The 10,862-nt window shown below is 39.7% G+C and overlaps 1 protein-coding gene across 1 annotated transcript; it reads left to right on the top strand.

Annotated features, from left to right (window-relative positions):
• Positions 1 to 1,882: 1,882 nt before the first annotated feature.
• On the top strand, positions 1,883 to 10,862 carry LOC117524243 (serine/threonine-protein kinase Nek2-like). The gene is made up of 8 exons (XM_034186017.1): positions 1,883 to 2,061; positions 2,177 to 2,414; positions 4,245 to 4,327; positions 4,417 to 4,543; positions 6,967 to 7,174; positions 8,536 to 8,554; positions 10,056 to 10,254; positions 10,821 to 10,862. Exons 1-8 carry the CDS (start codon positions 1,883 to 1,885, stop codon positions 10,860 to 10,862), a joined length of 1,095 nt encoding a protein of 364 aa, XP_034041908.1.

The raw sequence follows: 10,862 nt of genomic DNA, 5'->3' as shown, positions 1-10,862 counted from the left end.
CAACTTCTGATCAAAGCAAAGAGCTGGTCACAACTTCTGATCAGAGCAAAGAGCTGGTCACAACTTCAGGACAGAGCAAAGAGCTGGTCACAACTTCTGATCAGAGCAAAGAGCTGGTCACAACTTCAGGACAGAGCAAAGAGCTGGTCACAACTTCTGATCAGAGCAAAGAGCTGGTCACAACTTCAGGACAGAAGTCAGCAAGCAGAAGCAAGTCAGAACTTCTGGTCAGAGTCACAGGATGTCTTCAGTCAAAGACTTTAAAGTGTTGTCTACAGTTGGATCAGGTGCTTTTGGAACATGCCAGAAAATTCGGAGAAAGTCTGATGGAAAAGTAAGTAAATCTAAGTAAATTCAATCTAAGTAAATCTAATGATTTTCTACTAAGGGCTTTCACTAACGGTTTTCAACTGAAACATATCTGTGATAACAATCAGAAAACTGCTAAAATACTGTTTTTTCTAGTCTTAATACAGATCAAACTATCTTCACATGAAAGTGTGAAAATGTTTATGGTCAAACTTGAGTGATCATGTTGATTTTGGGACGTTTTATTGGAGGTGGAGCTGTTCACGGTGCTGAGCTGCTGTTTCAGCCCCAAAGACATGCAGGTTAGGTGGAATGGAAACTTTAAAAATTGTCCAAGTCTCCCTTGTAAAAAAAAAAAAAAAAAAAAAGATCTCGATCTCAGTGGAACTAACCTGGTTAAATAAACAAAATGCAATGAAATCAGCACATAAGTAAAGTTACTGGACACAGGTGCAAAGCACCTCTTTGTCCAGATCTAATATACAAGAAAGACAACCTGAACTGCAGTTTGCACAAGTTTTTAAAGACATAAACCTTTAGTACATCAGGCCCAGAATGTGTGGTTTCAAGCATTTTTGTTCGTGCCCCTGTCACGAGAAGCGCCCCATTTTCGTGAGGGTATAACAAACTAATATATTAATTTACTTTTCGTGATGCCTTCACAGACTGCTGTGAGAATGAGTTGTAAAAATGCCACTTTATATAAATGTTTAATGATGGTGTTTTCTATGTATTCTGTGTTCCATGATTAGAGAAAGCAGGTATAGAAAATGAATGAATGAATAAATGTGGTGGTTTGCATGTTCTTCTACGAGTATTTGGCACACTAAGTTGGTTCCACTCCTCCAGCCAATGCAAAGGAGTCGGTATCGGGTTATTTGGTCATGTGACTTTTCGTCAGGATTCTGACATTTTGCTGAATGGCTGAGACACGCCGCTCTCTGATTGGCTGCAGCCTTTGTTTAGAACGTAGCACTGGTACCACAGTCTCTGGAGGAGTGGAACCAACTTACATTTTCAGCGGTTACGCCACAGCCAATCACAGAGCATGGCGTGATAGCCAATAGCGGTCGACGTATCAGATGGACCAATCACAGCCATGTTTTCAAAAACACGCTACCAGTCTCTTTGTATAAGAGGCTGTGGTACCAGTGTTGTTGGCAGACATGCATAGACACACACCAAATTGCATACATTAAGGAAATCTATTAAATGGACATTACATGCTATTTTGTACATTTGAAAAATGAAATCCTTAGTGTGCAATGTGAGTAGATCAGGTTGCACATTTGTTTGCAGGTGGTATGGAGTTTGCATACATTTGTAAGCACTCAAACCTTGAGTACATCATGCCCGATGTGGTCACCTGTAAACATATGAAGCTATGACAAGATTTTCCCTTTCTAATATTTTATACTAAAGTTTAATCATTCATCAAAATTAACAATGAAATAGTTGATTGTGGGAACTGACGCATATGGTTGTGACAAATTCTATGTATTTAAGATTTGTTTTTAATGAAGCCCATTGGTATGTGCAGATCCTGGCATGGAAGGTGGTGGACACCAAGAACATGAGCAAGCATCTCAAGGACAGGCTCATCCAGGAAATCAGCCTCCTGAAGGAGCTCGACCACCCAAATATAGTAAAGTACGTTGATCACTTCATAAAGAAGAAGAAGGTTTACGTTGTGATGGAGTATTGTGAGGGTGGTGATCTGGCCCACGCCATCAAGCGCTGCATCAAAAAAAGGTAAAAACATCATCCTTAATTCGTCTTCACTTTGCAGTATTTCTGCATGTAGTTTTATGTCTGTGCTTTGTAGAAATCTCTGTTGTATTAACTGGTTGTCTGTTCATCCCAACAGTCTTCTCCTCCCTGAGAAATTCATTCGTCAGGTTTTGAGACAGCTCACCTCAGCCCTGGAACACTGCCACAGACGCCCCGATGGCAGTGTCATTCTCCATCAGGACATTAAGCCAGCTAACGTTTTTGTCGACTCCGATTTAAACGTGAAGCTGGGTGATTTTGGACTAGCGGACATCCTCTCCAGTAGGAACGAGTACTTGAAAATACAGTCTGGGACGCCTCTCTACATGTGTCCAGTAAGTCCAGTTTCTTGTTCGTTTCTTTTTGAAGTACCTTCTTGTCAGGAGAAATTTCAGAGAATTACAAGTACGGGTCAGTGCAGAGCACAAAGAGATCGTCCTCAGTAACAGCAGTCGTTTCTGTACCATCACAGGTTTTTTCACACCCCTGTCATGAAAAGTGCCCCATTTTCGTGACGTTTTTTTTTTCATTTTGCTATTTATAATCCCCCCTTCTCTTAACTCTAATGATAGCGTTAATGCCATCCCTCCCCTAAACCTAACCATAACCCCCCCATACCCCACTGCCACCCCACATTTCATGCCCCGTCACAAAATGAAATCATGCCCATCGTGAAAAACGCCCCACACTTTTTGCCACCATGAACTGCCAAGAGACTGGTTTGATGATCTACACTTTTAAGTGTGGTTGTAGGTGGGGAAGCTTCAGGTTGAGTCCCCTAATTGAGAGAGTACCAACATGACGAGTCAAAAAAAAAAAATCAGTCACATGACTCATGGTGCCATCTTGGGGCCAAAATAGTGCTCGCTGTTAATACGTCTGCAGGAAATCCAGCCTTTTTTTTTTCTTTTTTTTTAATTTGATGAAAATGTCGGGCTGTTGCGCATTTGGAGGCACAAATAGACACAACAAGGGCTTCAAGATGTACAGATTCCCTTCAGATCCAAACAGAAGAAAAATTTGGGAAAATAAAGTCAGCCGTGTGGGATGGAAGCGACTTTATTGTTAAAATTTTGCAAGGTAAATTTATTGTTCAGTCCCATGTACAGTAAAACTCACCTAAACCATCATCATATAAACCGGAGCTTTGCAGTCACCAGACCAAAAAAGTTCCAAAGTTTTTGTATTGTTTTCCATGTAATAAACACTGTATATATTGGATTTTGTAGAACAGATTTTTCACTCACATCGGATAAAATTTCCCGTCTGATCGCAATGTATTTACATTAAAAACCCTGAGTAGTCTGGATGTGCAAAGTAACAGGTACAAATTAAATTTCAGTGTGCTGACACTCACCGATTTGAGGAAAACGGCACTGGAATCATTTTCGTGATTTAAAGCTTGACCATTTATTTATTTCACACCGTGCTGAGACTCAGACCAACAGCCTGACCTGTTAAATCAGACACAAAAGGCTGTGCTTCGTATGCCATCATATTTTAATAGTTTTTTGCAGTGCACACATTGATTATATTTCAGAATCACGTACATTTGGCAGAAAAATCCGCATATTTACAAAACAAAGCTGGAAAATGATGAAATTGTACAACTTACCTTTGAATTGGAGGTGATGATTGTAGAAGGAAAAGCTTGTTGAGGATCAAATTAATTCATAATAAAGCATAATCCAGCAACAGAGAACTTTAAAACTGTCACACACGTCATTACATGACACATAGTTACAGAGCTGCAGCTGCATAAATCAGGCATTAAATTAATTAAATAAATCATCATTAATTGTATATTTATGTAAATTTGATAGCTTAACTATTTTTATATTTATTTTCATAGTACCTGTACTTGGATGTGTTGTAGTATGTGGTTAAATGAATAAAATAAATCTTGAGAACATAAAAGGTTCATTCAGTAGTTCAGCGCAGTTGGAACTGAAATGTTCTGAGTTGATGCTATTCTCTCACTTAAGGGAGTCTTTCTTCAGGTTCTTTCCCCACTCGAGTTAGTGAGGTCTGGCCAAGAGGTCAGGCTGAGTGCTCCTAATTTCTGGGATTACTCTTTCCAAAATGACAAAATTCTATGAAGCATAACAACACAAACTGTCATGTTATAAATGCAGAATATAAACTTCTTTCCTTTGTTTTTACAGGAAAAACTCAACAAGACCTTTTATCATGAAAAGTCTGATATCTGGGCACTGGGATGTCTCCTTTATGAGCTGTGTGCTTTAAAGTAAGTATTGAAACTCATAACTAAGCTGATTGTATCAAATTTGTTTCCAGCAAAATGAAATACTTTTTTGTTGAATTTCTCCTCTTCAGGCCTCTGTTTGCTGGTAAAGGAGGAAAACGTCTTATCAAGAGAGTCAACCGCGGGAAGGTCAAAAGAATTCCATCCCAGTATTCAGATGAGCTGAACTCTCTGATTGGAGACATGCTGCAAGTATTGGTAAGATACACTGTTATTTAGTGTGCTGTCATTCAAAACATTCACTTCTGCCAATTTTACACGAGGCTGCAACGGCATGTTCTATCTTGATCTTGTGGATTTGACGAGGGGTTCAAATGCTGATTCATCAAACTTAGTCCATGAGCCAAGCAGGTTTTCGGTACCACTTAAGGAGATGAAACGACACTTAGAATCCAGCCTCAGTGTACCATGGCCTACACAAAAATGTATAACCATCCCAGAGTGGTAGTTATAGCCAGTTAGAGGTCAATGAAGAATGACACAGAGGTCAAAATGTAAAAATACTCATCTTGTTAAAAACTATACTACATTATTTGTCTGATCATAATGATTCCAAAAAGGTAATGTTTGAACTATCTATGACTGAATGTTCTGGAGTTATGGGGTAAAAACAGCACAAATTTTGAGTTTGTACAGGGGTCAAAAGTTATTGTTGCTCCAATTTCAGTAAAAAAAAAAAAAAAAAATGCAAATTATTGTTTGGGTTAATAGGGTTTTAAAAAGCAATAGTTTGCACCATGTGGACTATCTTGCTTAGTTATCAAGTTCCAGGGTAACATACGAGGTCTGTCCATAAAGTATAGGTCCTTTTTATTTTTTCAAAAACTATATGGATTTCATTCATATGTTTTTACGTCAGACATGCTTGAACCCTCGTGTGCATGCGTGAGTTTTTCCACGCCTGTCGGTGACGTCATTCGCCTGTGAGCACTCCTTGTGGGAGGAGTCGTCCAGCCCCTAGTCAGAATTCCTTTGTCTGAGAAGTTGCTTAGAGACTGGCGCTTTGTTTGATCAAAATTTTTTCTAAAGAGATTTTGAGGTGATACTGTCGCTTTAAGAACTTCCAACGGTGCGAGACGTCGTGCAGCGCTCTCAGGCGCCGTCGTCAGCCTGTTTCAAGCTGAAAACCTCCATATTTCAGGCTCTATTGAACCAGGACGTCGTGAGAGAACAGAGAAGTTTCAGAAGAAGTCGGTTTCAGCATTTTATCTGGATATTCCACTGTTAAAGGAGATTTTTTTAATGAAAGACGTGCGGACGGATTGCAGCGTCGGCTCGCAGCTGCTGCGATGCTCCGCCACAGGAAAAACACCTCCGTTGGAAGCCTTAAGGACAAGTTGGAACATGTCCAGCTGTTAAACAATTTCTCATTTGCTCACTCCACTGAAAGCCATCAAAAGCCGCCTGGATTTTACAAATGGTTATCAACACGGAGGTGTTTTTCCTGTGCCGCCGCACCGCGCCGGCTGCGTCCCGACGCGCGGACCCGTGCGCACGTCTTTCATTAAAAAAATCGAACCGTGTCCACTTCGATGTGCCTCACAGGTTTAGAAAAAATTTTGATCAAATAAAGCGCCAGTCTCTCAGTAACTTCTCAGACAAAGGAATTCCGACGAGGGGTTGGACGACTCCTCCCACAAGGAGTGCTCACAGGCGAATGACATCACCGACAGGCGTGGAAAAACTCACGCATGCGCACGAGGGTTCAAGCATGTCTGACGTAAAAACATATGAATGAAATCCATATAGTTTTTGAAAAAAATAAAAAGGACCGTTACTTTGACAGACCTCGTATGTCACATGTCATCGAATCCAATGGACGTCGACCTTGTTTGACATTTTCTTTAGAGACTAAAACATTCAACACAATCAAAACTACTTCATGTATTAATCCTTTTATTTCAACCAATAACCTGCTTCATTTTTTTTTACTGAAATTGGAGCAACTTTAACTTTTGACCCCTTTACAAACTGAAAATTACCTTTGTCACCGTTTGAGTTGTTTTTACCCCATAACTCCAGAACATTCAGTCATAGATAGTTCAAACTATACCTTTCTGGAATAATTTTGATCAGATAAATAATGTAGTATAGTTTTCAACAGGATTAAAACATTTTTACATTTTGACCTCTGTGTAATTCTTCATTGACCCCCAGCTGGCTACAGCTATCACCCTGGGATGGTTATCATACATTTTTGTGTAAGACACGGTACACTAAGACTGGATTCTAAGAGTTGTTTTGGCACCTTACATGGTACCGATTAGGTCAAAATTGATGACTAGCTCATAGACTAACTGTAACAATGTTTGTGGTTGGGAAAAAATTCAGACATTCTCAGTCCATAAGGGAAGCTCATCGCAATTATGTGGCTGAATCAAAGACGTCATCATTCAGTCAACATCTTGGCAAGATCCATATTAAAATCTGTGCACTTTAGTAGTGCGCTCTGATCTGGTTTATTTTAACCTGCGACATGTGATCAAGGTGACCTTTGAGATCTGGAGAACTCATGCTGCTTTAAAAATTCAAGCTTCCACCCATTAAAAGTATTGTTCTGACTTATCTGTGATGTGTTGTTCGATCATATTCCTCATGAAAAAAAAAATGTCTCTTTCTAGGACTTTCTGAGGCCGTCCACTGAAGAGATCCTCCACAGCAGCCTGCTCACTCAGCAGAAGAAGAGAGCTGGTGACTCTGCTCATCATCTCCCTGCACCTACAACAGCTGCAGACGTCAGTCCCAGGGAGCCACAAGACACTCCAAAAAAAGCACAGAAGCGGAGACTGGACGTTGAGCAGCATCAGCCAAGAAAGAAGAAGCGAAAAAGTAGGTGTTCTCCCTAAAAACCAGGGCTCATATCCACAAAGCATCTCAAAGCTCTCTCAAAGAGCTCTTAACTTAGCCTAAAGTTTCCCAGCAAAGAATCGTAGCCTAAGAGTGAGCCAGCAGGTGTCTGAGAGCAAGTCTGAGCAAAGAGGGGACAGAAACTCCTGTCTTTGTGAGGAGGTGGGGTTGACCCCGTTGCTAGATACGATGCAGTCCTCTAAGAGCTGTGATTGGTTGTCAGGGAAAGGAGAAATAAAAACAGAAATGCCCTCCTAGTCATGAATGAACAGTAAAATCAACCGATCAGTTTATCTGAACTGGATGAAGACGTGTAATTGTGAGAATTATGAATTGTTACACAGCTTGAAAATGTTTGAATGTATGTCATCCACATGCCAAATATTTATATATTAAAAGCCTGCATAAGTGCAAGAGTTTATTTAGTAAGTCCTTTGTAAGTACAGAATATAATTCGAAATATGTTAAAAATACATGCATGACACAAGAAGGTGAAAACACTTATTTCATTCAGGTCCATTTAAGAATCAAATGACAAAACAGAAGTAATAATAAAAGAAAATAATATTAATAATACCGATAATAGTAATAATAAAAGTAATGATATTAGCAGTGTGTATATGATAACAAAAACCTAAACAATTCATAAATACATTAAGACAGTAAATTAACATAAAATAATTATGTAGATCAAGCCGGTTGCATGTTACTGACACACTGTGATCCTTCATATGGAGAATATCTCTCCTTCCTCTGTCTTTTCTGCCATCTCTTCTGCTTCAGACACTCTTAGCCTTCTTAAAAGTCCTCCTCCCTCCTCTTAGCAGTTTGGCGCCTCAGGAGCTCTCTTAAGGCCTAAGGTGCTTTGTGGACAACTTTCATCTTACCAAAGGAAAATTCTAAGAAATGTCTAAGAATTCGAGGAATTCTAAGATTTTTTTTTTTTTTTTTTTTTTAAGAATAAAGTCACTAGCAGCTAGTTTTAGCCTTAGGCTGCTTTGTAGATACGGGTCCAGTTTGTCAGTTCTCTGCATTACTCACTTTTTCAGTCTCCACAAAACCTGCTCAAATCATATTATCTAGTTGATTTTGAGAAAAATTATTCTCCCATCCCTGTTTATTACCCAAAAAACACAGTATAACTGCAGTTTTCCACACTGTGCACCTTGTAAATCTTTGACATTTTATTGCAAAATCTGATGTGTTTCAGTCTGCTGCAGTCTGTCATTTAAAGTGAGTCATGATGAAATAACTGACAGACAGTTGTCACATTTGTCTCATAAAGAATGAAACAGACAACTTGATAAATGTCTGAGTAACTTTTTTGTCTTTGTCACCCACAGGATCATGTGACATGGATTGGTGTGCACCTGTGACCGCATCGACCTTCACTTCCCAAACATGATTCTGCTTCTATCTTCTTAATTTAAAATGGTTATCATAGAATTAAATATGTATTGTTGTAATAAAATGTATTTTGTGAATCATGAAAGTTTTCAAACATGTTGTCTCCTCCCATAATAACATAATGATCAGCATCGACATGAAACTGTCACAGTGGTGAAGTCATAATGAAATATTTATTAATTTTCTCTACCCACTTATTCCAAGATGAGAAGTTAAAATAATATTATTCTGATGATTATGATAGAGATTATATCTACCATGTTGGTTGGGAATGCCTTGTAATGCCGAAAGAAGAGTTACAGGACTTGGCTGAGGATAGTGAAATGTGGGATGAGCTGCTTTGTCTGCAGACACCATGACACAGATACTGTATCTGTGTCCGTCTCACGGTGTTGTGTTGTAGTTAGATAATAATTATTGTTATTGTTCCTTTACTGTCATAATTAAAACAACATAATTTATGTTATGATGTGTAGTTAGTTTGTCATTTACAAGACAACAAATGGTGATGTCATCTGGGTTTCCAGCTGGAAGTTCTGAGGTTTCTTCATTGTATGAGCTAAAATATTTGTTTTTAAAACAGACTAGTTTCATTCACTGGAAATACAACACCCGATGGATTATCAATACAGGTGCTGGTGATATAATTAGAATATGAAAAAGTTTATTTCAGTAATTCCATGTGACGTTCACAGGGATTGATCAGTTTACTGCTCTGATTATATATTCAATCATTCTTATACTTATATTTGTTTCCTCTTTTGACAGTTCTGTGTCAATATATACATGGTTTAGTCATGTAATACAGTGATACAGCAGCCACCACAGTGCACCAGCGGTTTTTTTTTTTGTTTGTTTTTTTTTGTTTTGTTTTTTGTCCTGCACACTCCTGTGAAATTTTAGCCTTTGTGCCAGCGAACAGTTTGTGCCAGCACTTTTTCCCAGTGAACTTTTGGCATTTAATTGTAGCAGGTTACTGAGAGAAGTCCATGCATTCAAAAATGAATCCATTGGGAGATTTTGTTCCATCTGCCTCAGGTAGCATTTTTGAAGCATTCAACGTCAACATGGACTTCCTCATCAAGTACCCCTAATAAGAGTGGGAGGATGACACATCATTCCAGTTATCACAGCAGGTCCTGGATAACATTGCTGCTGTCAATGAATCTACTGAGCAAGGAGTTGCACTTATCCAGGATTACAATCAGATTCTAACGAAGGATGAAGCAGCGACAAAAGCTGCTGCAAGTTGTGAAATGCGGGTGTCCCGTTGGACCTCTCCACTTGCTGGGGTCCTCAACACTGAAGCACCTGTGCCGGATCATGCTCCAAAAAACACTGCACCAGGTCAAAATCTCATAATTTAAGTTCCTTCACAATATAAGTGGTATTCCTCCTGGGGTTGAGGTGCACACAGATCACAGCCAACAGGGACCCACCTATACACCTATGTCAGCTGCATGGGAAGTGACCCAAACCACAAAGAGGAAGCTCTGGACAGTGCTGTGGCACACCAGCCCTACCAGCACCCCCAGCCAACCATCAGCCAACCCTCCAATGAGAGTGTCCCAAGCACTGAAAGCATGATCATAAAAGCACAGCTCAGATGGGTGGGTCATGTGATGTGCATGGATGACCAGTGGAGGCCCAAAATGGTATTTTATAATCAACTGAAGTGGCATCGCAAACAGAGGGACACACATGTTGAGATACAAGCATAACAGGAACTCGAAAAAGTGCTGACTGGAACCACGAAACATGCAAACTGTGGCATCAGATCAATCTGAGCAGAGGTTTATATGCCTCAGTGCAGCTGAATCCTTCGAGGAACAGAGATGCAAGGATGCCAAGGAAAAGTGCGAACACTGAAAAGTTGTAATTACCAACCCAGTCTCACGGGAGTTTGTGGCGCCATTACAAAAAGTACATTAATCTATGGGGGCACAAATTCATTTTGTGACAGGAGCACAAAATGTGGGGTGATTGGGGGGGGGGGGGGGTAGACACTTTTGCTATGGTTAGAGTTAGAGTTAGGAGAAGGGTAGGATTATAATAGCAAAATTAATAAAACATTGTCAATAAGAATCAGGCGCTTTTCATGACAGGGGCACGAATAGAAAAGTGAGACTGGGCAGGAATTACCCAACAAGCTCAAAATTGCGAAAGGCCAGTCACTGGGGACAAGGATATTTCTGTCTGATTGTTGGCTTTTTCTTTCCAGGTCCTTCTGCTGATTTATGCCAACTATGTCAGTGAAAGTTGA

Source organism: Thalassophryne amazonica, chromosome 14, assembly GCF_902500255.1.
Source record: "Thalassophryne amazonica chromosome 14, fThaAma1.1, whole genome shotgun sequence".
Taxonomy (NCBI): Eukaryota; Metazoa; Chordata; class Actinopteri; order Batrachoidiformes; family Batrachoididae; genus Thalassophryne; species Thalassophryne amazonica.
This window is presented reverse-complemented; position numbering and strand designations above follow the sequence as displayed.

What these genes read in the sequence shown, in the direction of transcription:
- LOC117524243 (XM_034186017.1), top strand. Translation starts at nt 1,883, where the DNA reads ATGAGCAAGCATCTCAAGGACAGGCTCATCCAGGAAATCAGCCTCCTG. An exon ending in TATGAGCTGTGTGCTTTAAA is followed by an intron (nt 4,328 to 4,416) that starts GTAAGTATTGAA and finishes TCTCCTCTTCAG; the next exon opens with GCCTCTGTTTGCTGGTAAAG. An exon ending in ACCAGTGGAGGCCCAAAATG is followed by an intron (nt 10,255 to 10,820) that starts GTATTTTATAAT and finishes TTTTCTTTCCAG; the next exon opens with GTCCTTCTGCTGATTTATGC.